The sequence below is a fragment of the Coturnix japonica genome, chromosome 3 (genome assembly GCF_054131305.1).
Source record: "Coturnix japonica strain WE chromosome 3, WE-NBRP24, whole genome shotgun sequence".
NCBI classification, from domain to species: domain Eukaryota; kingdom Metazoa; phylum Chordata; class Aves; order Galliformes; family Phasianidae; genus Coturnix; species Coturnix japonica.
Genome location: NC_140665.1, coordinates 95724692 through 95751782, shown reverse-complemented (window position 1 = coordinate 95751782; position 27091 = coordinate 95724692). Strand labels below are relative to the sequence as shown.

At 37.8% G+C, this 27091-nt stretch overlaps 1 protein-coding gene across 4 annotated transcripts in view; it reads left to right on the top strand.

The window, feature by feature from the left end:
- Positions 1–27091, top strand: part of WDR35 (WD repeat domain 35) — a 31056-nt gene that overhangs the window by 3266 nt on the left and 699 nt on the right. The window contains exons 5-27 of one of the 4 annotated variants that reach the window (XM_085542231.1): positions 430–558; positions 768–901; positions 1407–1572; positions 1669–1814; positions 3242–3367; positions 5100–5285; positions 6022–6054; positions 7891–7951; positions 13029–13173; positions 14095–14164; positions 14925–14978; positions 15645–15754; positions 16883–17093; positions 17671–17751; positions 17859–17995; positions 19088–19291; positions 21054–21200; positions 21738–21870; positions 22748–22858; positions 23048–23212; positions 24607–24741; positions 25505–25661; positions 26390–26630. In XM_085542231.1, the coding sequence (XP_085398357.1) occupies positions 430–558; positions 768–901; positions 1407–1572; positions 1669–1814; positions 3242–3367; positions 5100–5285; positions 6022–6054; positions 7891–7951; positions 13029–13173; positions 14095–14164; positions 14925–14978; positions 15645–15754; positions 16883–17093; positions 17671–17751; positions 17859–17995; positions 19088–19291; positions 21054–21200; positions 21738–21870; positions 22748–22858; positions 23048–23212; positions 24607–24741; positions 25505–25661; positions 26390–26630 (3082 nt within the window). The remainder of the gene's footprint in view (positions 1–429; positions 559–767; positions 902–1406; positions 1573–1668; positions 1815–3241; positions 3368–5099; positions 5286–6021; positions 6055–7890; positions 7952–13028; positions 13174–14094; positions 14165–14924; positions 14979–15644; positions 15755–16882; positions 17094–17670; positions 17752–17858; positions 17996–19087; positions 19292–21053; positions 21201–21737; positions 21871–22747; positions 22859–23047; positions 23213–24606; positions 24742–25504; positions 25662–26389; positions 26631–27091) is intronic. The other 3 variants (XR_014944271.1, XM_085542232.1, XR_014944272.1) reach the window with 3 other exon arrangements.

Sequence of the window (27091 nt, the reverse complement as noted above, 5' to 3'; positions counted from 1 at the left end):
CACTATGATTTCACATAGTACTGTAGTCTTTCTGAAGTTTCACTAAAAAATTGGAATAACGTTCTCTTTAATTAATTTCCAAAACAATATTTGTACATCTCTTTATTGCATTTCAGAGTCATATTAACTTGTATCTCATCTGTGGTTAAAAGCAGGCACTTCAAATATGTTTGCCATTTCATTGAATCTCTACGTTGATTCATTGGTAATTTAATAAACTTCTTATGTTTCTGTATTATGTTGTATTTGTTTTTAGCATCTTCTTGAAATTATATTGCTAAGAAATGTCATTAGCATCTCATTGGTATCCTATTTGCATATCCTTTAATTGAGGGCAGTTTTATTCTTTAAATTTGGTGATTAGTCTTGAATTGACGAGAGGATTATTAAATCAGAAGTGTAACTCAATTTTTGATTCACTACTAATAGGTTCTTGGTTTGAAGAGATGATAAACAACAGAAACAAATCTGTTGTTCGAAGCATGAGCTGGAATGCTGATGGGCAGAAGATTTGTATTGTGTACGAAGATGGAGCTGTGATCGTTGGATCTGTGGATGGTAAAAGCTTTGCTAATTGTTGTCTTGTCAGATAGCTTTCATTTTCCAGAAGTATGTGCATAGTAACTCGTTCTCTATATAATTATGATTAATAGTTACTTTAAAAGTTGTTGCTTCAATTCTTTAGCAGCTTTAGTTTTCATATGGGATTGCATCCTTTCTTTAGTCCTGTGCTATGCTTATGAAGTACAATCAGTGCTCTCTTACAGGCAACCGCATCTGGGGTAAAGACTTGAAAGGTACACACCTGTGCCATGTGGCCTGGTCCTCTGATAGCAAAGTCTTGCTCTTTGGAATGGCAAATGGAGAAATCCACATTTATGACAGTAATGGAAACTTCATTGTAAGTTCACGCTTGTTGTCATAAAGGTATTAAATGTAATGCGCATAAACATTTATTTCCTCTTTAGGTTATTTTATACTCATTTAGTTGGAGGAGTTCAGTTAGGGACAAGGTTCTTTGTAACATTTTATACAAGATTCATACAGTTGCAATTTTGTAATGAAAATAATAACAAAAAGTTTTATTTTTTTGTAAAGTTCTATTGTGGTACTGAGTGGCTTTTGTGTGTATGTGTTTATTTTCTAGGATACTTTTCAAAGAGTAAAAATGCCAGATATGAAATACTTCTTTGTAATTAAAAGATGTGTTCTCATATGTCTGATTAAGCATTGAATAAAGAGTTCTCTCAAACTCTTAAATTTTTATGCCAGCTTTTTTCCTTGGCTCAGGAGAACAGTTCAGCGTACATGTATCTGGTCTCTTTCAAGCTCTCTGTGTAGATATAAATTGTTCCTCTACACAGCGAGTTATACATGACTTTCAGTACTAAACCATTCTTGCCTAGGTGAAAATGAAGCTGAGTTGTTTGGTGAACTTAACGGGAACTTTCCGCATTGCTGGAATACATTGGTACCATGGTACAGAAGGCTACGTTGAACCAGATTGTCCTTGTCTTGCTGTCTGTTATGAAAATGGAAGATGCCAGATAATGAGAGATGAGAATGACCACAGTAAGTACAGAATGTGGGATGCTAATTACTGAGCTCTTATTGACCTAAAATGTCTACTAATCTTTAGATTTTCAATATGTATTTCTCAAAACCTAGATCCTGTTTTGATTGACGCTGGTATGAATATAGTGTGCATTCAGTGGAACCATTGCGGAAGCGTGTTGGCACTGGCAGGCTCCCTAAAAGGAACATCTCCAGATAAAGATGTAAATGTTGTGCAGTTCTACACTCCATTTGGTGAGGTAAAATATTTAATACACTAATGCAACCTTCATTTGCTTTATTTTAGCATGTTTTTTTTTTTTCTGTGTGGATTTCTCAAGGCTTCACCCAACCTTAAACACCTCCAGAGATGGGGCATCCCCAGTTTGTCTGTGCAGCTGTGCCAGGGCCTCATACACTCTGAGTAAGGAATTTGCTCCTAGAGTTGGTAATCAATTTTGAACGCTTAGGCAGCAGGTAGGATGTTAACCTAGTATGTATGTATCAAACCTGGACTTATTTGTCTTTCTCCACTATGTAAGACCTAGGGGTCTCCAGACCTCTAGAAACAGGTGTTTGTATCTAGAGTTTAAAGTCAACAGTCAACCTGGGTTTTAGGTTGGTTTTGTGCTGGTTGTGATAGTCAAGTTGTGGGTTAACCTTTTGGAAGATGGTGTCTGCTGTGAATAGTGTGTATTGGATTTACAGCTGGCTACAGTAACTGATCAAACCCATGAACTAGGCACTAAATTATATAAGCTTATTGACAGTGGTTTCTTTAGATGTGAAGTCACACTTTCAGAAGGAAGGCTAGATGTAAGCACAAGTATCAGTGCTCTGCTCCCTAAAGAGGTGTATTTTATGTAAGCCAAGTATTACACTAAAGAGTAGAGGTGTCCTTTATTACATCCGTCTCTATACTTTGCAACCAAAAAGTTTCCTACAAACAAATGGTCTGTGGGACAATGGTGGTTGTTTTTGGAAATGTTAATTTTTATTTAATTCATTGTTCAATTCAAGGTGCTATAAAAAGATACTTATAAAAAGGGAAGTTTGTGAGCTCTTAAATTATAGATTCATGTCTAAGTACTTTTCTTAAACTTTTTGGAAGGGGAAGGATGTATAGAGACAAAGAAAACATCCATTGCCTCACTGCAGATCATGTACCAATGCAGCTGATTCAGTATACACCCTTGACATAGTTTAAATGAATACAAATATCTCCCTGACCTATCAGCTGTAGTTAAAGGTCAGCTGGCTGATATAATTTATACACTTACTGCCAGTAACAGTGAAACTTGAGTCATGTCAGTTATCAGTGCTGTTGAATAGTAATTGAAATAGTAAAGGTGGTTCAGATTACCATACGTAAGGAAAAATAGTTATACTGTCATTCTCTATTGTTCAATTTTTTCCAGGTTTTAAAATATAGTCTGTAAATTAAACATTTCCCTTTCTGAAGAGTACAAAAGAAAATAGAAAAAAAATGATGCATGGTTTATTATAATGCAAAACAAATTGTCAAACCTTGCTAGCATGTGTTTGCTAATTGGGGAATTATTATGGGGTACTGTAGAGAAGGTGTATCAGCTTGTATTTCATCAACCAGCAGCACTGTTGTTTATGTATTTTAGGGCAGTCTTCCTATGATGTTCAGTATTTTTTTCTTCTCTTGTTCTTAATCAAGCACTTGCGCACGCTGAAAGTTCCTGGCAAGCAGATATCAGCCTTGTCTTGGGAGGGAGGTGGACTAAAAATTGCACTGGCTGTTGATTCTTACATATATTTTGCAAACATTCGGCCAGATTACAAGGTAAGTGGTTGTGTGGCACTTAACTTGATTAGCAAATTTAGTTGAAAGCTGAAGAAGATGGTGCTTAAGTACAGGATAAAAGGATAGTTAGGTGATAAATGGATTTCTAAGCTCATTGGGGAGGATGCAGAATTTATTCCTAGAAAGTGAAAAATACAGTAGGTTTTTTATACTGACAGTTTTTCTTTTCATTGGGCAGGAAATAGTTTTTTCCATCCTGTAAAAACTGTAAGGGAGAGACCCAAATTATGGTATTACAGACTCTTTTAATGTGCTCATTTGTTTTTTTAACTATGAGATTAGTTTCTATGGTCACATTTACACAAACAGAAGCGATAGTAGAGCACTGGAACATCCCGTTGCGCGTTCACCAGTTGTGATCTCATTGCTGAGCTCTCTCTTGAATTGCTTTGTAACTTTCCAAAGGCAAAGCTTGGATACAGACCTAGGTATCTGAGATATATGAGATAAGGAGAGCATTCTATGATCAATACATTTTATTCCAACTGCTAAACAGTTTTCCAACACTAAAACTGTGAGGAGACCAGGGTTTGAAGAACAGAAATCTTGTGGTTGTGCCATTCACTCTTTCCTTTTGGAGTTGTTCCATGCTATTAGCTTGGTTGGGTCAGTGTTTATTGAGGCATAGTAGAAATACTTCCTCTGTACCAGGTCAGTGCTATTTTCATCCAGAAGTGGTTCTCTATATCTTGTTTGCTTATCAGCCTCACCTCCCTTTCAGAGGTGTTTTCACTTTCTGGTGTATTGGAAAGGCCTTATATTATCTTCTACAATATTGTTGAATGCAATTTAAAAAATCTTCATAATTTTTATGGTGTTTGAATGTTTCTCTTTTTGCCTTGTTATATATCAATGCTTATATATTATATTATTTTATACCCTCCTTGTTATATATCAGTGCTTCTAGGGTACTGGTTAGGCTGCGGTTGGACTTGATGATCTTCAAGGTCTTTTCCAACCTGGCTAATTCTATGATTATATGATTCTTCTGGGGGGATGAGATGGCTTTTCTCATGCTACTAATACAGAAGAAGGGTTAGAAGTTACTTCAGTGCTCTAATATAGTTGCTTATTTGGACTGCTCCAGGAAGTGCACTGTCTAAGGTGTTTATTATCTTCCATTGGGAAACAGATGTTGTGTTTCCAAATCACTTGTCAAGGAAAGCATTTTCATGGTAAAAGCCATCATCGCCGTAAGTATTTCTGCTCTCTTTGAACAAGGAAGAAACATGGAATAAAGTTTTTTTCTCATTTTGAGAATGATTCTCCAGTTCTGATCGGGTCAGTTTCTGGTGATGGGAAGGCAGCTTTTTCCATGTTAATAGGCTGGAATAGGCTCCCCAGGGAGGTGGTTGAATCGCCATCCCTGGTTGTGTTTAAGAGCTGTTTGGATGTGGTACTCAGGGATATGATTTAGTGTAGGGTTTTTAGAGTTAGGGTACTATGGTTAAGCTGCGGTTGGACTTGATGATCTTGAAGGTCTTTTCAAACCTGAGTAATTCTATGATTCTATAATTCTATGATTCTATGATTCTATGTTAACAGTATGCAAATAACATATTACCAGGTCTGTCTTCCCATTCTTTATAAACAAGTTCATCACATGACAGGTAAAGAACACTGAATAGTGATTGTATTATGTGCTGATACGAAGTAAACACATTCATGAAAGAATGTATACTGAGTTAGTCCCATCTGTTTCTCTTGGCAGTGGGGTTACTGCTCCAATACTTTGGTTTATGCGTACACCCGACCTGACCGTCCAGAGTACTGTGTTGTTTTCTGGGACACAAAAAACAACGAGAAGTATGTGAAATACGTCAAGAGTCTGATTTCCATCACAACCTATGGAGACTTCTGTGTGTTAGCAACCAAAGCAGATGAAGATCAGCCTCAGGTAAGGACTTCCTTGTAAATGTCATTTGAAACACTGTAGTGCATGTGTCAGCACTTTACAAATGAAATAACCTTTCAGTGCTTTATGTAAATAATCTGTCAGTGCTTTACAAATGAAATAATCATCCTGAATCTTTTTCAGTGCGTGCCATTAACTGTCATTTAATGGAAGGGCATTGAACAGGCTCCATGTTTAAATGGTTTATTGACATCTGGATAAGGAGCTAGGGGATATGGTTTAGTGGTTTTCTGTAGGTATGGTAAGGGAGTACGGTTGGACTAGATGATCATGTAGGTCCTTTCCAACCTTTTGATTATATTCTATGAATGCAATGGACCCCATGAAGCTAAGAAGCCAAGAACCAAAATGGTAGCTAAAATATTCAGAACCTACTAACTGCCTTTACTTAAAGCCACTAAGAACTTCATTAAGGCCACAAACTTCAGGATTACTGTTTCTTTGGACGTATTTTTCCAAAGATGAACAAAATGTAGGAGAAGACTCGAACATTAAGAGTTACCTAATCAGTTGGAAATGAAAAAATGAAATGTAAGAAAGGGACAGTTTTTGGATGATATAAATGCATTATTTATTTCAAACTTTAATTTTGGTGATAGATTATATGATAGACATACCCTTTGGTTAATATACGTTCAGTTAATATTACTGTCACACAGTTTTTCTTATTGGATTCATTTCTGAATTATCTTCTGTATCACTTGCATTGCTTACAAAGGAGGAGCACGAGATGGAGTCAGTTGGTGCAACGGTAATGATGTCTTGGTGCTGCTTTGTTGGAGTGTGCTGTGATGTGATCTGAAAATATGATATACGTGAACAGAGACATTTGGTGAAATTTAGTACAAAGTAATGAGATTTTCTGGGTTGCATTTTAAAAATGTGAGGTAAAGAGTGGTGGGATTTATCATAACTTTCTGGAGGATAAATAAGAGATTGGATTTATCACCTGAAAATTACATAATAGTATTTCTATTTCAATTCTTTCTGAATGGCTTTAGTCTAATTATTAATGCTATGTGGGAGGCAGCTTTTAGGAACCAGGTTAAACAAGCACATCCTTCTGATAGCAGTTCATTCATTAGAGATGCTTTCTGAAAAACACACCTATTCTGCAATAGATTTCAGTGGATGGAATTGTGATTTAAGGAACGCAGAATGTACAGCAGTAGTTGATGGGGCAAACAAGCTGAATTCTGGCAGGAACTGTTGTATTGTGAGAGGAAGTCAGTATCAGTAAGTCATGGAGAACTCAATTTTGATAACCACAGTGAGCTTTCTGCTCCATGAAGTGGGACAATGCAAAGTCCTTGGTCCTAACCCCACCACCCTGTGCTGCTCATGCTGTCTTGGATACTGTCACTCCAGCACTCCTCAGTAGTCTCTGGTAGACTGACTTAGAGTCTCAGAAACAAGTAAAAAGAGCATAAAAGAAATCAAATAGAGTGAGGGCTGAAGAAGAATTAATATAAATATAACAAGAACAAACATTATACAGTTAGAAAGGTTAAAAAGTCAGATACGGGCTTCTGCGGAGGCCACATAAAGGGGGAAACTGTACAGCTGCAGTGGTCTGCTAAATCAATTACATGAATTGGTTGGGAAGTGAAAGAACTAATGAGCAACTAACAGTTTTCCATTTCCTGGGGGGAGTCAGGGTGCCAGCTCTTGAGTGATTCAATGTCTAGCAAAGCTGTTCTTTGAATCTAAAGAGCCTGCAGTAGAAATTGCTATTTAATTTCCACATTTCTTATTCAGAACATTCTTATTTCCCTGTGTAATCATGATAAAGCTATTTAATCCTTGATTTACATCTGGAAAAGTACATGTGTTGGTGCTTGGAGGCAACCAATTAAATGTTGATGTCTCTTCTTCCTTTCTTTCTTTTTTTCTTTTTTAAATCTTCCTGAGTTTAACAGACCAGCCTGAGTTATCGCTGCTGATTAAAGCTTTCCAGAGTAGAATTTCAAGAAGGGCAAAACTTACAAAACCAGTCTGTTTTGTGGCATCTGTGTTAGAGCAGTGTGGAGGAATAGCCTCACTCCCAGTTCCCCCCTTGAAGGTTGCCCTGAGGAGGTTCCAGATCAAGTAGGTTTTGCTAAGAATAGAACAAGATCCCACACACCTGGGAGTTAGGGGCCTGCTGCCATTTATCACATTATCCTATGCTTGAACAACTAGAGAAGAGTTGCTGAGAAAATACGAGTGTGTCTGTCGTGCTGAGTGCAGTTTGTGCTCTCCAAAGCAGGGGGTGAGACTGGCTGTCTCACCAGCATCTTATCTGTGGACCCCACTGGTAATACATCCTACCTAATTCTGTCTGATAGATCTGTTTATCTGCTTTAAAACGGCTGATCACCTACTGTTTTGTGCTTGGCTTCATTTACAGTGTTAATTAGCAAATACCCCATTGCTATCATGGTTAAACATCTTTATATTTTCTGCAGCCATGATCTTCCTGTTTTCTGTTGCTGTTCAGTGTTAGATTGTGTGAAATGTGGGCTATGAGATATGCCTTCACTGAAACCCTTGTGCAGCTTTCTAACTTAGAGAAAAATGTATTAATAACACTTTTATTTCCCTACAGTATGTGCTGGTTCTCTGCAATTCCATTGGCACTCCCTTGGACCCAAAATACATCGATATTGGTAAGCACCTTGTGACACCTATTCAGCTTTTTGGTTGTAGTAATAGGAAGCCAGCTGTGAGTCAAATAACATATTGCAATATTCATGTCCTATATTGTAGATCACAGCTGAAGTGTAGACTGTCCTGCTCTGATAAGTGACTGACTTGTCCTATGGAATACGAAATATTGTGGTACTTTTTAGCCTCAATTTTTGTTCATCAATTCGATGCTCTGTTGCCACTTGTTACATGAGTGGTGGTAAGTTGAAATCTACACAAATTTTACAGTGGTCAGAGGGGAAAAAAAAAACAAAACAAAAGTGGCTGAGCACTGAAGTCAGATTATGTGGTTGTGTGTAGCAGTTGTTGACCCCTTCCTGCCTCTTCTACCTACCGTCAGCTGGCTGCATTGCTTACTGTTTACCACTTAATAGGTGGGACTGAGGTGGGGGAGAGAAGAAATTGGGGACTTATAGGCCACATTTAATCTCATTTCTACAGCTGGCATCTAAAATAAGCTCAGAGAATGATTCCCAGAAGAGGCCTATTTGCTCTGTGTTGGCTACAAAGAAGCCCAGGGCAACCAGCTCAAACGTGTTTGTCTCTGTCAGAGATGTCTACAATTAGATGAGATGGATCCCACTCAAACAATCAAAATGAGCTTCGTGTGTGCATCTCTAACTCTCCTTTTAAAGTGTTTTCATTTTCTAGTGTTCTGCTTGTAAGCTGAATTCATCAGTTGATGAATGTGGTGCATAGGCTCACAATCTTCATGGTGTGAAAATCTTAGGTTTTAGAGCCTTCATCTTCATAGGAGGGCGAATATTTGAGGTTGGGATTATTTGCATTCTTGAGTCCCGAAGAATTTTTGTAGTCTCAGTACTTCAAATGTAACAAGCAAGTCTTTCATTAGTGTATGGTGAACATAGCCAAAGATACAACTTCTTTTTTTAAATGTGACTCCCCTAAGGCTCCTTTAAAGTTACTTAACCAAACCTAGAGATTGCAGGTGAGAGTAAGAACCCAGCATCTGTAAATGAAACATTTTTGGATTACATTGTGCTGGTTTTATCATAGTTACTTTCCTTTGTTGTAACCTTTGAAGATACAGCTTTATAGAATAACTTGAAATATTTCCTTGCACAAACTGATCTTGTAATATATAGATATATATGAGTGGTCAGGCACTGGATGCCCAGGGAGGTGGTAGAGTCGCCGTCCCTGGCAGTGTTCAAGAGGCATCTGGATGAGGAGCTATGAAATGCAGTTTAGTGGCTTGTGGTAGCAATGGTAATGGGAAAACGGTTGGACTAGATGATCTTGTAGGTCCTTTCCAACCTTGTGATTCTATGATTCTGTGATTCTATGATCTTTGTATACAGTCAGGGTCTTTATATACAGTATATTATACTGTTTATCACAGTTGGTGCTTCATGGCAGGAAGAGGTACGGTTGTTCCAGTTTTACAGGGTGCTGAACTGGCTTGCCTTGCTGAGTACAGAGGGGACACCTTGTAAATCCTTGGAGGCTGTAATTTGCATCTCTGTAAGTGAGCACTTTTGACTACCATGAGTCTGAGCTACGTTTTTCTGAGTGACTTTGTCAATTATTACATACTGAACAGGCAGTAACTCTGTTTTTGCCAGTGTCTCTTGCTGGAGTAGCGAACACCCAGAGCCCTACAGAGCATAAACATTTGTTTCATGCATCTTTGGTATCCTCCTGGGCTGCAGCCTGGTAGGAAACTGATACCAAAGAGGAAAGATTTCTAATAAGGATGTTAAGTAGTTGGAAAGACAACAGATGGTATCTGCTAAGAAAATGTCACTCAGACTGGGTTATATCACCTTACCTGTGCATAGGAGCACTGACATTGTTATGTTACCATCTTTCACGCGTGTACTAATGCCCAGTGTAATGCACAGAACAGACTGATCAGCACATAGGTGGGCTAAAGGCAGAGAGCTGATGGAGCCAGGACTGTGTTGTGATAGGAAAGTTCAGTTGGAAGGGACCTTCCAGTTCCACTGCCTGACCACTTTGGGGCTGGCCAAAAGTTAAAGCGTGTTGTTGAGGGCATTGTCCAAGTGCCTCACTGATGGGTGTGGGACATCAGCCATCTGTCTTGCCTCCCTCCTTACTACCTTAATAGTGGTGGCTGAAACAACACTTGAATTGCTTTTATTTACAGCTGATTATTTAAAGTGAACTATAACTGAATTTTGGAATTCCTCAGTGTACTGGACTATAACCTGTTCTGTGTGCAGTTCAGCTGTTCCTGCACTTGCCTGATGATTTTCTTCTCTTCGTGAGCTAACACCTCCAGAGACATTTTAAGCAAACTGTGAAGTTAGGTGGATGTTATTCTTTGGACTAAATTAGTTACGGTTTCTTTGGATTTTGCAGATGTGACAGGTTTATGTGAAAACAGAATTTATTCATCCGTGTCTCTGTCAGATCACTTCCTTTCCATCAGATTTAAGTGGGATTACTTGTCTCTTGTGTTTCTGTATCCTATTTCAGGCACTAAAAAGTGTCTCAGCTTTTTCATGCAGCAAAGTAATACAGTCACGGATCAAGTGTCTTTTCTGCCTACTATTTTTGTCAGAAGATTAGACATGAAAGCAGGTGTTTTCTGTTTCCTGGGTACTAAAAAATAAAGCTACTTTCCTTCAGGGAGGAGGTATTATGATGGAACAGTGAAGAGTGAGGAAGAGAAAGAAGGGGCAAAGAAAACATAGAGGATTATTCTTTTATATATTGCCGTTGTTTTAATGGCATGGTATGTTTCATCCCTTTAAGTATTTGATTAGTGAAAATTAGGGCACCTGTCTAAATGCTTTTCATACGTATTTTCAAATTCTGAAAAAGCAGGACCTTAATACTGAAGTTAGCCATCCAGAATCAATGGGAGGGACTACAGAATTGAAGAAGTCTGCACCTAGCATGGAAAGCTGCTGTGTGGTAGAAATGCTGTGCAAAGGAGTATCCAATTACCTTTCCTGCTTCTGACTTAAAGTGCTTGCATTTCTCTATTTACAACTAAGAGTACAAATTCTTTAGAGGGGACTGATGGTTCCAAAGAGTAAGTGCTGTTAAAATGAAGTAATAGGAATAATAGGAAACTAAGTAGTTAGACTAACTGCCTAGAAAGGGATTCTAGATCTTCCTCAGCATGAGAGGGCTGAAATAAGCATCTTTCCCTTCCCACAAATGACATATGCCATTCCTTCCTTCCCTGCCTCAGTGTCAGCTCATTCTATCTATCTCCTCTCTGACTGCAGAACCCCCCTGGGGAATGTAGTTCTTCTCTTCTGGACAGGTACCTGGAACTGGAGCATTAACACTTGAACTCCCAGTGCACTAAATGATGTTATGATGTGGAATACCAGTAACCACAAATCATGAAGCCATAACAGTGGGGCATCCTTTTCTTTTGAAGCTATGCTGTTATGCAGCCAACATCTCACATACAGATGCATCTCTCCCAGATGTTTGTTTGTATCAGTCTGATCCTGATGACTCTCTGTGCTGTGTATGTTACTCGTCTCCTTGTGTTTTCACATTTGATTTTCACGTCCAATTACCCTGCTGTTGCAAAGAAGAGAAGGTTCATGCCCGTCATGTTAGCTTTTTGTTCCTGCTCTCCTCTTTATGTTAGCTCCAAAATTTGTGATTATTTAATCCAACTTAAACTAATCTTTTATTTATTTCATTTTGGGGTTAGTTTTCAGCCAGATCAATCAGCAAACTGATCCAATTTACTCTGTGGCTAAGCTTCTCCTAGAGCTGCTTAAAATTGGCAGGGAAGTACAAGGGTTTGTTGGGTGGGAAGCAGCTCAGTTTTGGTTGTTTCAATGGATACAGCTGCAGGTTAATAAGGGAAGTACAACAAATACACATAATTTATGAATTTATTGAATCTGAGACCGTATTCTTCAAGTGTGAGCACAAAACTAATTATTACATTATAAGTAAATGAAATATATTGATTTCATGAAATGTAAACAACTGCTGTATCTATGCTACTACTCACACATTAAGCATCGCCTCTAAGCCTTCTCATCCAGTACTGACATTTATACTAAAAAGTATTAAACAGCTGTTAGTAGCTCATCATAATCCTCTTAGTTTCAGAGAAATGAAGTCTGTTCAACCAGTCTTCACCAATCTGTCCATCATAGTACTATTCTACCTTACAGCAGGCCTATAGCACCCCCCAGAGTTCCATCCTGTGCTAATATAAGGCAGAAGTGAAGAGATTCATTGCAAAACAATTGGATTGTGTTCTTACACCGTGTTATCTGTGGCACCCTTCACTAACAGACAGGGCTGTAAAATGGAATTAGCTCAGCTTGTCTGCTGGCATACTGATTAAAGCATCGAGTTTGAAGACACTGAGGGATTTATTTGTAGATTTCTGATTTTTTTTTTCTATGTATTTTATCAAATTTTCAGAAATCAAAAAGATGTGAAAGAAAAAGCCATAATACAACCAAGACAGTGTAGTACAAAGAATAACGCAATGTTTGGAGTGTATATGTCCATAAACATCGGCAGCAGGAATGAGACGTTGCCTTTAGCTGTGCATTCTGAATGGTTTTATGGATAAAATAAAACAGAATCTCTGCTTTCTCTATGCAGTGATATCTGGATACCTTTCAGTATCTGAAGGGGACAGACTCTAGCAGGGTCTGTGGTGATTGAACAAGAGGAAATGGCTTCAAGCTTAAAGAGGGCAGATTTAGGTCGGATAAAGGGAAAAAATCTTTTACAGTTAGAGTGGTGAGGCACTGGAACAGGTTACCTGGTGTTATGGTGGATGCCCTGGCCATGGAGACATTCAGGGCAAGGCTGGATAGGGCCCTGGGCTACCTGATCTAGCTGTGGTGTCTCTGTTCATTGAATGGGAGTTGGACTTACATTAAGGAGAAGGAAAGCTGCTGGAATAATGGGGTGAAAATATTAATTATAAAAGCAACACCTTGAAAGAGTTGCTTCATTTGGTTTCACACATTTGGAAAACAAAAGTGACGAGTTAGTATCTAGTCCAGTGCTTGCTGCTCTAATTTTACAACCATTTGTATTTCGTAACAGGGCCACTGTTTGTCACAATGACCAAAACACATGTGATAGCAGCTTCGAAAGAAGCATTTTACATCTGGCAATACCGTGTCGCCAAAAGGCTCACAGCAATGGAGATCAATCAGGTAGCACGGACCAGAAAAGAAGGCAGGGAAAGGTTTGTCTCCAGGCTTTTTCATGTTCTTTCTTTTGCATTTTGATATGGGTGGATTTTCCCATACCTAAAATATAAACTCCTTGTTATTGTTTTCATACTCAAAATTGTGAAGTGTGGTTTTTCATGACAAATGCACAGTTCTCTTAGGCTGTTTTTTGATTAGTTTTCTGCTTACTGTCATTGTTGGTGACCTGTGAATGCCTCCTTTACAGAGCTGCATGTCTGATATATATGTGGCTTTTTGTCTTCTCTGTACCCTTAATTTCTCAGCAACTACATTCACTCTGATGACTTTAACCAACACTTCTTTGTCAGTGGCTGGTAGTGCATATTCTGTCCAGCTATTCTCTAAATACATTTGTGTCCTACTGTATCTTTGGCCTCTAATCCTGTATGGCCTGTTCTCTCAAACTAAACAAATCATAGTTATCACCATCCGCCCATCCAAATAATCCCTTCCTGTGTGCTCGTGTTATGTTAACATAGTTACATTAACTTCCTCTTTCTAATGCTACTTTTTAAGGCAGAAGAGTTTTGATGAAATTTTGAATGTAGTAATACGTAAGTTTTGTGGATGTGATAATGAAACTCTAAGTGTGGAAAAGAGCATGAGGAAAAGATAGGAGTATTTGAAAGGAGACAGCTGAGATGATTGGTCATTTGCAGGATCTTCTTGTTGCAGAATGAAAGACTGTAGATTATTGACACCAGCCTAGTGAAGGTGAAAGCAAGTACCATATCTGTATCAACTCAAAGCAGGGTTACTGGGAGGAGCACTACTGGAACACAAGAACAGGCTTAGCTTTTATACTTCTATTTCTGGTTACAGTGGCTCCATTTCCATAGACTGAAAGCACCTGTATCCTATAAAAATTGACCCTTCTTTCTTCAGAGGCACTTTTTCTCCCTCCTTCTCTACAGGATTTATCATATTGATGACACCCCTTCGGGATCTGGAGGTGGACACCTTGATTACAGTAAAGCTGTTGAAGTGAGCATTGCTTTTAACTTGTTTATTATGGTATCACTGGTAGCTTGAAAGAGTAGTAGCTGGCATTGCTGTATGCATTTGCTTAAGTTTTTATTAATGGAAATGGTCTTTTTATTTTCTTTTATTTCTACCTTTTGTACAAAAGTGTTAGTGTTGCTTCTGGTTAGTAAAATTGTATCATTATGTACAAGAGTTATTGTATCATTATGTACAAGAGTCATTAGTTATTGCATCATTATGTACAAGAAACGTACATCAAACTGTATAGAATTTAGGGAAAAGGTGTATTCTCTGTTCTGGAGAAATAATGGCCCCCAGAAGGAGCTCTTTCAATGAAGTATAAGCTTGTTGAAACTCAGTGCCTGCAATGGATCCTAGTATTTTTTGGCCTTTTTCACTTTATGAAAGCATGCATGTGAATACATGGATTGATGGCCTGAAATTAATTACAGGCCTCACAATTGATAGATGCCTTCTTGTGTTTTCTGTTAAACATCTGTTACTTTTATTTATTTTTTTCCTGGACAGTGGGGCAGGAGAAGAAAGGAAGCTCTTTTACCATGTTTCCCATACCAAAGGCTTCTAATATCATAAACCATCCATTTATTGTACAGTGATAAAGTTTGATAGCCCATTTTTGTTTAATCATGTGGCAGCATTCTTGGATATTTAAGCATAACTTTGGTGGTTTTTTTTCCTGTAGATGTTCATTCTCATTGTGGTATTAAAACAAGTGTTGATGTTGTTTGTATGCTTTCAGGGAACAAGAGATCCAATTTGTGCAATAACAGCATCCGATAAGATCCTACTTGTGGTAAGTCGGGGGATTAAAACAACTTCTAATTGCCACTTGCTCTTGTAGGCAGGACTCTTGTGCAGCGTTAAGTCATGAGCAGTCATATTTAAAATGTTTTCCCATTCTTCTACTCCAGTGATTTATTTATTTATTTTTAACATCTTTTGAGTGAATTAGACAAAAACACTGAGACACAGGAAAGAAAACAGATGGAGAAAGTGTGAAAATCATTAGTTGATACAGTAATGCTTGTTACAGTGGTCAAGTCTTTCTAACTCTTCCAGCCAAATCCGCTTTTCCATTTATAGTGTATACATACACGAAAAGAGTCAACGATGTGAAAGGCAAGGAGGATCTTTCTGACTTGGGTATGGGGAAAAAAAGAAAAGGAATGATGTCTGGGCTGCCTTTAAAACTATTGCCTACCTTCCAAAATAAGGCTTTAGCAGTAGGTAAAATAACCTGATTGTGCTGTTCCACGTGATTATATTTTAAGATCTTGTTAAAGATTTGCTTAAATTTGTAGCATTTTAAGAAGTTGTTTTCTTTAAATAGCAGAATTAAGAACTCCAGGGTGATGACGTTCCCTCTTCCCACATCGGTTCAGCCACTCATCCAAAAACAAGAAAACCTCGTTAAACTGTTTATTCATAGAAAATTTAAAACAAAAATGCTTTTCTCTAGGGAAGAGAATCCGGCACTATTCACAGATACAGTCTTCCTAATGTTGGCATAATTCAGAAGTACACCCTGAATTATCGGGCACATCAGCTGTCTTTGAACTGCAACTCCAGGTAAGTTATAGGTCTGCTTCTAACAAAGACGATTTTATACTAAACAACTACATTTGGTGAAAATATTAGTAATTGTGCACCAATTTTACTTCAATATAAATTGCTTGTTTTATTGGCTGTTGATGATTTCTTTATTTCTTACTGGTCAGACTGCTTTAAGAGGCTGAATTGGTAAAGCTTCCTTATGTACTACAGTCTTTAAGGTCTGTATTTAAGAAAATGCAGGAGGGAATATATCTGTTAGGAGATGAACCAAACACAAGCTTCCTGAAGCTACATGACCTAGCCAGATCTGCATTAGTTTTGTTTTGAGCCTAAGCTGTTACCTTTCTGTATGATTTTGTGTTAGTGGAAAATACTCAAATTCACAGCATTTTTGGAGTTCATTGGTTTGCTTTTGTTATTGAGGTTTAAGGTTGTCTGAAGGCATTCCAATATTGAAAAACATTGCAAAATGCTTTTAAAACAGCACTATAGTAAATGACTGACAGTAAATACAGGTACTGTCATTCACTGATAATGTATGTAACTGTACATTTTCAAATGTAACCCTTTAGAAATTGTATTTTCCCTGTATTATAAATAATGTTGAAGATTCGTTGGATTATGTGTACTATTATCTTATAATAATAGTAATAATTTCCTTAGTAGTAATATTAGAAATCGTGTTTTAGGGGTGAACACTCTGGATCATTGCACTGTAATTTTAATTTAAGAATCTGTCTCCTAGTAAAATAATGGAAAGCATATATAGGTTAAATTTATAATGTTAGGCTCTGTCAAGAAAACAGTTTAGTCAGGAGCTGGATCTGTATTTTATTAAACTTTTAATCTGAAGTGCTAAGCATCTTCAGAATGCTGGTTAAAAAACAGGCAAAGGTCAGCAGAGTCCAGGGCCAGATCTGGTAGGAGAAGATGAAGACATCTTTTCCATGTTTCTAGTCTCTGCTGTACAGATAAATGAAAATCACGGGCATCTTGCTGAAGCCAAGGAATTGCTTTAGAGGGAAATTTGGCCCGAGTGTGCCAGTTCAGGAGATGTATTTCAGATGTACAGCTTTGAGCAGTGCTATTTGGCTGTCCAGTTCTTTCGTTACTCATTTTTTTTTTCCCTCCCCTGTTCTGTAGCCGTGTTGCTATCATAGACCTTTCAGGTGTTTTGACTTTCTTTGACTTGGATGCACGGGTAACAAGCAGTACCGGACAGCAAGTGATTGGCGAGCAGCTCAAACTGGAACGCAAAGATGTCTGGGATATGAAATGGGCCAAAGATAATCCAGATTTGTTTGCAGTGATGGAGAAAACAAGAATGTATGTTTTCAGAAACTTGGATCCAGAGGTAAGTGTAAACAAATTACGCAGTTTACAAATTCATTCTAAGCTAATGGCTCTGTAAACAGTTATTTTCATGCTTGCAGTTTAGTTAAGTATTTTGATATCAATAAGCCTCATATAAATAATTAACTGGATGTCTCAATATCTCATCAACTCTGATGTGAGGATCTTGTTTAAGATGTAATAAGTGTGCAATAAACTATCAGACCTGCAAAGATTAAAAAATGCTAGCTATTTTTTTCTGCCACTCATACAAATTATGCTCCTGAAAATAATAACGTGCTTTAGAATCAGTAAACCCAATTCTCATAAAGGTATTTGTAGTGTGTGGTTTGGGCAAGTCTGGATGTTGCTCTTTTATCTTTTCCTCATAATCTGGTTATAAAAAGCATGATTTTAAATTATGTCTTTGCATATGAGATTGTCAGTAACACCATTGGTTTTAGTATTTATTTCCTGTTGGAAAAGCAGTCAAATCCTAGATGGGACAAGAGAGAAAAGTATTTTTACATACATTAATAGATTTGTTTAGAATGTCATTGGAATGCAGGTTAATTCCCTTTTAACTGCTTAACTTTAAGGAACCTATACAAACTTCAGGATATATTTGCAATTTTGAAGATTTAGAAATCAAATCTGTTCTTCTGGATGAAATACTAAAGGTAATTAATTTTATTGTGGCGTCTAACTGATCTGAACAGTAGATATCATAGATGGGTGAGAGTAAACGTGACAGAATAAAACTGTATTTCTTTATCCATTATGCCAGAATCCTGAACGTCCTAACAAAGATTACATCATCAATTTTGAGATTCGATCATTACGAGACAGTCGGGCACTGATTGAAGAAGTTGGGATTGAGGAATCTTCCCAATTCATAGAAGATAATCCACATCCCAGACTTTGGTAAAATAAAACAAAAATCTCACAATAAGCCAACTTTCTTTGTTGAAATGTTTTCTTTCTTTTGTAGTCTTCTTATTCAGGCAGATCTGGCTTTCCAAGTGAAAAAACCCTCAAAGTGAGAGCAGCCAACCAGCTTACAATTTAATGAGAATCATTATTAAAAAGAAAACAATAATGATAAGTAGTAACAGTACTCAGCTGCAGTCTGAAGGCCTGTTGTTCTAAATGGGAATGTCTTTACATTGTAGCTGAATCATCTACAAAGGCATTTTATAGTGCTGATGTAAGACCTGAAGAGAACCTTGCAGTCCTCCTTCAAGCCTGGCTCACTGCCTCTTGTGGAATTAGTATGTTTGCAGGCTGTGTGATATGTTTTTCTAGAAGGCAAGAAAGAGGTCGTTCCTTCTAAGCATGCATTACTAACCATGTACTATTTAGGGCAGGCTGTAAAGGAAGAAAGTGAGAATGAGGAGGGCGTATCAATCATAATTTGTTATATTCTTTTAAAATGAAATAATCTGAGGAAAATAACTTTGTTAAATAAGTTTAACTAGTTAAACTTAACTATTAAACTGAATTTAAATCCTGCACAGCAAACTTGTAAGAATAAACATGTGAAAACAGTTCTGGAAATCTAGTTAATATCCCATATCTCAGGGGTTAGAATAATAGAATCATTAAGGTTGGAAGAGACCTCTAAGTTCATGTAGTCCAACCACAAACCTATCACCACCACGTCCCTCAGTGCCACATCTCCATGGTTCTTGAATGCCTTCAGGGATGGTGACACCTTCCTGAGCAGTCTGTCCCAACACCTCACCACTGCTTTGGAGAAGAAATATTTTCTTATACCCAACCTGAACCTCTCCTGGCAAACCTTGAGGCCATTGTCTTTCATCCTAATGCTCTTACCTGGGAGAAGAGGCTGGCCCCCACCTCGCTCCAACCTCCTTTAAGGCAATTGTAGAGTGATAAGGTCTACCCTGAGCCGCCTCTTTTCCAGACTGAACAATCCCAGTTCCCTCAGCTATTCCTCATGAGACATTTAATTTATAGCTGCTTTTCTATGTTTTGTATTTGTTTTTCACACAGGCGTCTCCTGGCTGAAGCTGCCCTTCAGAAGTTAGATCTGCAGACTGCTGAACAAGCTTTTGTGCGCTGCAAGGATTATCAAGGTATTAAATTTGCAAAGCGTCTAGGCAACCTGCAGAGTGAGTCCATGAAACAAGCAGAAGTGGCAGCCTATTTCAGCAGATTTGAAGAAGCTGAAAGAATGTATCTGGATATGGACAGAAGGTAATTGCATGTTGTCATCTCAGCAGCAAATATAGAAAAAAATATCTTGGAAAACAAACATTCACCTTTATAAGGAATGGCTGGTTTAGCACTGAGGACTCTTCAGCAGTTGCTGGAAAGACAGAACAACATGAGACAGGAATAACTTTGGTATACTGATGTGTAAGCAATTCCTTATGTGAACCAGCACATTCCAAATGGTCTGAAAATTGTGAGCTGCTCTAAGGTAGTGCTGTTTTTTCTAGATGTTTTTAGAAAATATTTTGCAGGAGTTTCATCTGGGAATCCGAAAATACAAATAAAAGTCTTAAAACTAGTATTTAATTTATGTATTGTTGCTCTTAGCTAGTTGCCAAGCACACATTCTTTCGAATTACATATACAAACAATGAAGTTTCTAATTAACTTTAATCTTAGGAGAGACAGAAAGGACTGTGGGCCAGCAGAATTTTTGCTGAGGAATGAAAACAAGGACAAAACTAAATGACAGTTTTACTGAAAAATATAAATTATTGCTAAGTTTAGCACTGTATTCCACACTGTCCTTTTTCTGTAAGCAGCAGCAGTTGTGTGATACAGCCTGTAGGTGATGGTCAGACATGAAGAGGCACAAGTCACTTCTGAATACAAGAAATGTTTAAACTTTGATTAATGAAGTCATGAAAAAAAGGGAATGTTGGAGGAAAATGTCATTCTTCTTTTATGATGTAAGAAGGAGGAACGTCCCTCTTCCCCAGTATGAAATGGAGAAGGAGAAAAAGCAGAAGTTGGAGGAAGGTGCATGTTAGATCCTGGTAATGGAAAGGTTTTCATATAGTGAGCCCATGTTAGTATGTTGTTTTGGACAGGTGGAATGTCTCGTAAGTACTTCACTTGTGCAGAAGTGCTGATTTCCAGCAATGACGTATTCCTTGATGTGTGCCTGAGGAGATACTTGATTAATATAGGATTGTAGGAGGCAAAGGCAGACCTTATTTATTTATTTTACTGATTTCTCCAGCTACAAGAATAGGAATTCTGTATTGCCCCGTGTGTCTGCTCACCACTAGAAAATTCTTGATGAAGACCTCCCATAGATTAGGCTGTAATATATATTTCAAATGCAACATTTTTGATAGAAGTTTTTCCTTAACAGCCTGCACTGACTTGGCGTCCCATTCTTCAGCTCACTGGTAAATTTAGAGTGTTTTAAAATGGGGTTTATGCACGTCCCACTGTTTTCTATCCACATGAAGAATTACTGCATTTTCACACAAAAAAGTTTTAGTGTTACACGGTAGGAGAAATGTGCTAGACAGATGCAGAGTGGGTCACATAAATATGCATGAAGAATGAAGAGGAAAGATTACTCACTCCCAAGTCTTTCTCCTTTCAGAGTCATTTTGAACTGAGTCTCTGAAATGAGCCTTACTGCATGTCATCCTTCATCATTCACATTCCTTCCCCCCTTCCCTTCTGCTTTTCAACAGTGAAGATGAAAGGTATATGGAGCAAGAGGAGACCTGAAATGTGGCAATTGCGTTGCCAACTGCTAATTCATTGTACTTCATGCAGTAGTATGACTGATAGGAAAGTGTATTTGTATGATGTAATTTGTGAGCTCTCTTGAGCTCATTTATTTACTTGGAATATAGTTGAAGTTGCACGAGGTGTCACTGTGATACCTGTGGTATGGATTATGAATGTGAGAATATTTTTGGACCCTCAAGATTTTTTGTTAGCTATTTTATTGTCTTTTCCTGCTGTTTTCTGCTTATATCAGAGATCTTGCCATTGGATTGCGGATAAAACTGGGAGATTGGTTTCGTGTACTGCAGCTACTGAAAACTGGCTCAGGTGACTCAGATGATGCCCTTCTCGAACAAGCACACAATGCTATTGGAGATTATTTTGCAGACCGTCAGAAATGGTATGTTCTGCAGGGGAGAAGGAAAATGCAAAGGAAATGGTAAAGCTGATGACAGGACTTGCCTTATGAGAAGGGGCAGATATCAGGAAAGTCAGAGTGATACGTTGGATGATTTTATAATGATGAGATTTAACTCTGACCTCTATGATTCCATCACAGCTTTTACATTTGAGAGCTGTTGATCAACTGTCTGAAGAATGAAGGAAAAAAAAAGTATTGCCAGAAGTCTGGTCACTTCAAAGAGGGGATGGAGGAAGGGAGGGAAAACAAAAGAAATACCTGATTGTGTGATTTCTGAAAAGTGAAACGTCGTGCATTTTAGAAACAGAGAGAAATTGTAGTTACTAATAGGTAATAATAGGTAATAGTACTAAGGATCTTGAGCAAAGTCACCCATGTAGTTACTAAGGATCTTGAGCAAAGTCACCCACTTAAAAGGTCATTTTAAATTTACAGTCACAAAAGGCTTACCCAGTTTGAAGTTTGACTTGTGCCTGTATGTCTGATTATATCACATTTATGTTTTTGCCTTATTAGGTTAAATGCTGTACAGTACTATGTGCAAGGACGAAACCAGGAGCGTTTAGCTGAGTGTTACTACATGCTAGAGGACTACGAAGGACTAGAGAATCTGGTTAACTCACTTCCAGAGAATAATAAGTTACTCCCTGTAAGCAAGAAGTATTTCTTTTTTCACTGTCTTATGCTCAACTGTTTATTTATAGTATCCCATCTTGGGAAGAAGCAAAACAAGGAATGCAGTTTAAATGACCTACTTAAGCATAATGATTCTGCTTTGGTGTTGATCTGAAATATTACTGTTTTCATTCTCCATCATTCTTACTTTCCATTATTGGCCACTTCCACAGATAGATCTGATTGGTCATCTAAAATAGCTGTACTTCTCTAAGAATTCACTCCTTGTGGCTGGATACTTAAGCTTTCATTTTGTCATCAAAGCTACGCTATTTTTTTCCCCCTCAAATTCTTCCTGGTTTAGCTTCTCACATGGTAACTCTGGTAGGAATGCTGACGTGCAATGAAAATTGGAGATACTTTGCTGAAACAATGGAAGTCCCTCAACACAACATCTGTTCAAGGTACAACTGGATGTTGTGTTGAGGGACATGGTTTAGTGGGAGCTATTGGTAGTAGGTGAACGGTTGGACTGGATGATCTTTTAGGTCTTTTCCAACCTTGGTGATTCTATGATTCTAAGTTCATGGCCTACTGTGCAATGGCTAATTTAAAGCTATAGTATAATTGATTACTCCACAATGCTTGAAAAATGTAAAACACCTTAACTTAATGTTACTTGCAGTAGCTGTAATAAAGCAAGACATTGCATTTTCTATTTAATCTGTAATTGCAAAGCTTTGTGAAGTAGATGAAACATAGTAAGAACACAGTCCTTCTGGTATGATTTAATTAGAAAATTTCTTATCCAAAGTTTGGAATTAAACTAAACAAAACTAAACCTGTTGTGGTTTCCATGCAATGTAGAACATGGAAATTAATTGAATGTGGTGCTGTTGCTTTCTTTTCAGGATATAGCTCATATGTTTGTAAGAGTGGGGATGTGTGAACAAGCTGTTGCAGCCTTTCTGAAATGTAATCGACCAAAGGATGCAGTAGATACCTGTGTGCATCTTAACCAGGTGGGGCAACAGTTGTTGATGTGCTTTAGCAATACCACAATACCAGTTAACCATACTTGAATTGTATAGTACAGTCATTCCAAATAGTAATGAAGTATTGTGCATAGTTGTAAATTATTTATGAGAAAGTTTGTTCTCAGCATGTATTGAAAAATGTAGGTTCATCTTTATGTTTGCTTTCATTTCTAGTGGAATAAAGCTGTGGAGCTGGCTAAAAATCACAACATGAAAGAGATTGGATCCTTGTTAGCGAGATATGCAACTCATTTACTGGAAAAGAATAAAATCCTTGATGCAATAGAACTCTATCGTAAAGCCAATTATTTCTTCGAAGCTGCTAAGCTCATGTTCAAGGTATTGCAGATTTTATTTTTATATCAGGTATCAAAAGCTGGTCCAAAACCTCAGTTATTTTCATGCTGTTTATTTTCTTGGGGTTTTTCTGCTGTAAAGAATGTACAGGATTGTACCATTCGTCCAGGGAAGGGCAGTGAAACTGGTGAGGGGTCTGGAGAACAAGTCTTATGAGGAGCAGCTGAGGGAGCTGGGCTTGTTTAGCCTGGAGAAGAGGAGGCTCAGGGGAGACCTCACTGCACTTTACAACTTCCTGAAGGGAGGTTGTGATGAGGAGGGGCTTGTCCTCTTCTCCCAGGCAACAAACAGAACCTGAGGAAATGGCCACAAGTTGTACCAGTAGAGGTTTAGACTGGACATGAGAAGGAACTTTTTCTCAGAGAGTGGTCAGACACTGGAATGGCTGCCCAGGGAGGTGGTGGAGTCGCCATCTCTGGCAGTGTTCAAGAGGCGTCTGGATGAGGAGCCATGAGATATGGTTTAGTGGCTTGTGGTAGCAATGGTAATGGGAGGACGGTTGGACTAGATGATCTTGTAGGTCCTTTCCAACCTTGTGATGCTGTGATTCTATGGTTAAACAGGAACTACCAGGATGAATCCATTTCTAAAGTTTAAGATATCCAGGGTAATTCTTTAAGATAGAGATGCTCTCTTTAGCCAGTGATGAAGAGAATTTCGGAAAACAAACCATCTGATTTGAGACCATCTCTTCTGACTTAAATGAACTGCACCTCAGAAAAGGTCCTTGTCTGCTTGAAGGGGTAGAGCAAGCCAGCCTGGATGCAATGTCTACATTGTTTTCTACATTGTTTTAATGCTGGTTTAATCTCTTCATTTTCAAGAATAATAATGAAGTACCAGATAAATTTTGGTATCTCTTTCTTCAATTAAAAAATGCCTTTGTGCTTTCAAGATGCAGATTTTCCCTGTATTTGGTTTATCTGCAGAGATTGTGTGCGTGGCTTATAAAATCTATAAGAGTGATATGCAGTTTTTATAGTGAATACGTATTTTTGTCTATGTATGTTACTTTCAGAATGCATCTTTCTCATTGTAAGCAATGTATTTCTTAACCTAAACCACTGAAAAATATTTGTCTACTGTCAACAGACATAATGGTTACACTGATTTATTCTTTCTGAATATCTGGCTTCATGTAGTTGTTAGCTAAATAAGTAAAGAATGATGTGCATTCTTCACTTAGACATTCATTTATAGTTCTGTTTGCAGTCTAATTTATTACATTCAAATGCTAAATTGTTTTTGGCATAAATTTGGAGGTTTGTAGAATTGTGTAGCTGTCCAAGAGAATTGTTATTTTTCCCATTTATATATATATTTATATATATATATGTATGTATCTACAATAAATTGCTTCATGTTGGATTTTTCAGATTGCAGATGAAGAGGCAAAGAAAAGAACAAAGCCTTTGCGAGTTAAAAAGCTTTATGTATTATCAGCTTTACTTATGGAACAATGCCACGAGCAAATGCAAAATGCACAAAGAGGAAAAGTTAAAGGTTCAGAGGTAGTCTTTTCCTTTTTTAAGATCTGTGCATTTACTCTTATGTGCTCCCAGTCAGAGTATATAAAACTGCCCTAATGTGAGGTTATTTTTTAATAGCACACTTTCTAGAACAGAGATTTGATTTATTTCTTTAAGGCAAATCTACCACGAAAACAAACCATTTAATATACTGTTTGAAAACATTTAAATAACTTCTACTAATGGGTGTTTTTCTGCCTGAGGTTAATGTGTTCTTCTTGAGATTTTCACGGTAACAACAAAAACCACACTAAGAAATGCAGATTTTTCTTATCCTTTGAGAATCTGACTTTAGTGATGTTTAGGAATAACTATCAATCCTACAGTGAGATTTTGTGATTAGATGAGGTTGGCTATAATTCAGCAGGGGGACTATTCTTTTATAGGGGGAAGCAAATGGATGGTTGGTTTTTTTTTCCACTCTTCTACTTTCATCTTTGTATGCACAAATGAGTTTAAACAAAGTTTTAAGAGATCTGGTGTTGAAATGCAGTATTAATCCAATGTACTAGTCTGCAGATGTGCACAGAATATATTTACACACATCTGCACCATATGTTCTCCTTATGCACTGTATAAAATGCCTAACAGCGTTCATTTCAGGTCCATGTATTTATACTTTCCTCAGTTAACACAAACAGTTGGTATAATCACCAAATACATAGTAGTTCTTTTCATGTATCACCATTTCCCGCTGTATCTGTTTTCTGTATAAAAATGACTTGCGATACTGCTTTGTTTTCAGACTGCTTCAGCTCTGGCGGGTTTGCTGGAAGAAGATGTCCTTTCTTCAACCAGTCGCTTTGCAGACAATGCTTGGCGAGGAGCAGAAGCTTACCATTTTTTCATACTTGCACAAAGACAGCTCTATAAAGGTTCTGTAGATGCAGCACTTAAAACAGGTAGGATTTCATTTCTAAGCATGTAAAGAAACTGCTCTAATTTTGCTAGCACAGGGCATACTTTTGTTTATACTTGAATATGTATTTCTACTGTTGCTAGATCCATGGGATTTAAAACAGAGCCACGTAACAAACTGCAGCTGAATCTGGTTGCAGTCAAAATACTTGGGAAGTATCTTTTTGGATACAACAGAAATGTAACTTCCCAAGTATTACCTGGTTAAATTGGACAATCTCTTTATACATCCTGTTGACTGTTTTCTTTGTGTCCAAGTTCGTTCTTTAAGTTCATGTTGGACATCCTTGTAGACAGCTTCTTAAGGCGTCTGTGGGAGTCAGAGAAATAAACAGTGCCCTCTACTTTCTCCAAATCGTGAAGGTCCATTTCAAATACTTCTGGCATGTGGCTTATTTATTGATTGATTGATTGATTTCACTGTGTTTGAGGGGGGGAAAGTGCATCAACCTCAACAAGATTCTTTCAGTTGCCATTCAAATCCGCTTGGTTTTCCTTCATTGCTGTTTATTTTTTGAAATATGTTGAATCATGAATACAGACTATATAATGATATCACTGAAAAGACTTGGGTTTATGTTTCCCAATGGAATTATTTGCAGGACTAACAGTGATCTAAATACTAATCCGTAGTGACTGTTACATAAAGAAGCTTGCATTTCTCAGGAGGTGTGTAATGATGTCCTTGGATCTTCTTTTTCTCCTTTCTTAGCTCTTCATTTGAGAGATTATGAAGACATCATTCCTGCAGTTGAAATCTATTCTCTTTTGGCTGTCTGTGCATGTGCAAACAGAGCGTTTGATACTTGTTCAAAAGCTTTTGTTAAACTAGAATCCTTGGAAACTCTTAGCCAGGAGCAAAGGCAGCAGTATGAAGATCTTGCTTTAGAGATATTCACAAGACATTGTCCGAAGAACACCAAAAAAACTGATCTGGATGATGTTCTCGAGAGGTGGGTGAAACATGTATGATACTATACAAATATTAATCTGGTTTTTGGGGTTTTGGTTTGGTTTGGGCAGGTGTTAGCCAGTTCATAGAAAATGTGATAAAAATTGCTTTATTTGAGAGAATCATTGAATCACAGAATGGCTTGGGTTGAAAGGAACCTCAAGGATCATCAACCTCCAACCCCCCTCCCCCGCCACAGGCAGGTCTGCCAACCTCCACATCTAATACCAGACCAGGCTGCCCAGGGCCCCATCCAACCTGGCCTTGAATGCCTCCAAGAATCCATCCATAGCCTCTCTGGGCAGCCTGTTCTATTGTAAATTGGGAAAGGAAAATATGCAGAGAGAACTGAGATTGTTGGTGTTCCAGGAACTGGTCAGAAGGATATAAGCATCTTCATTTGAAATATACATGGACGGAGCACAAAAGTTTTAGTACCTTTACTATAAGGTATCACGTGCC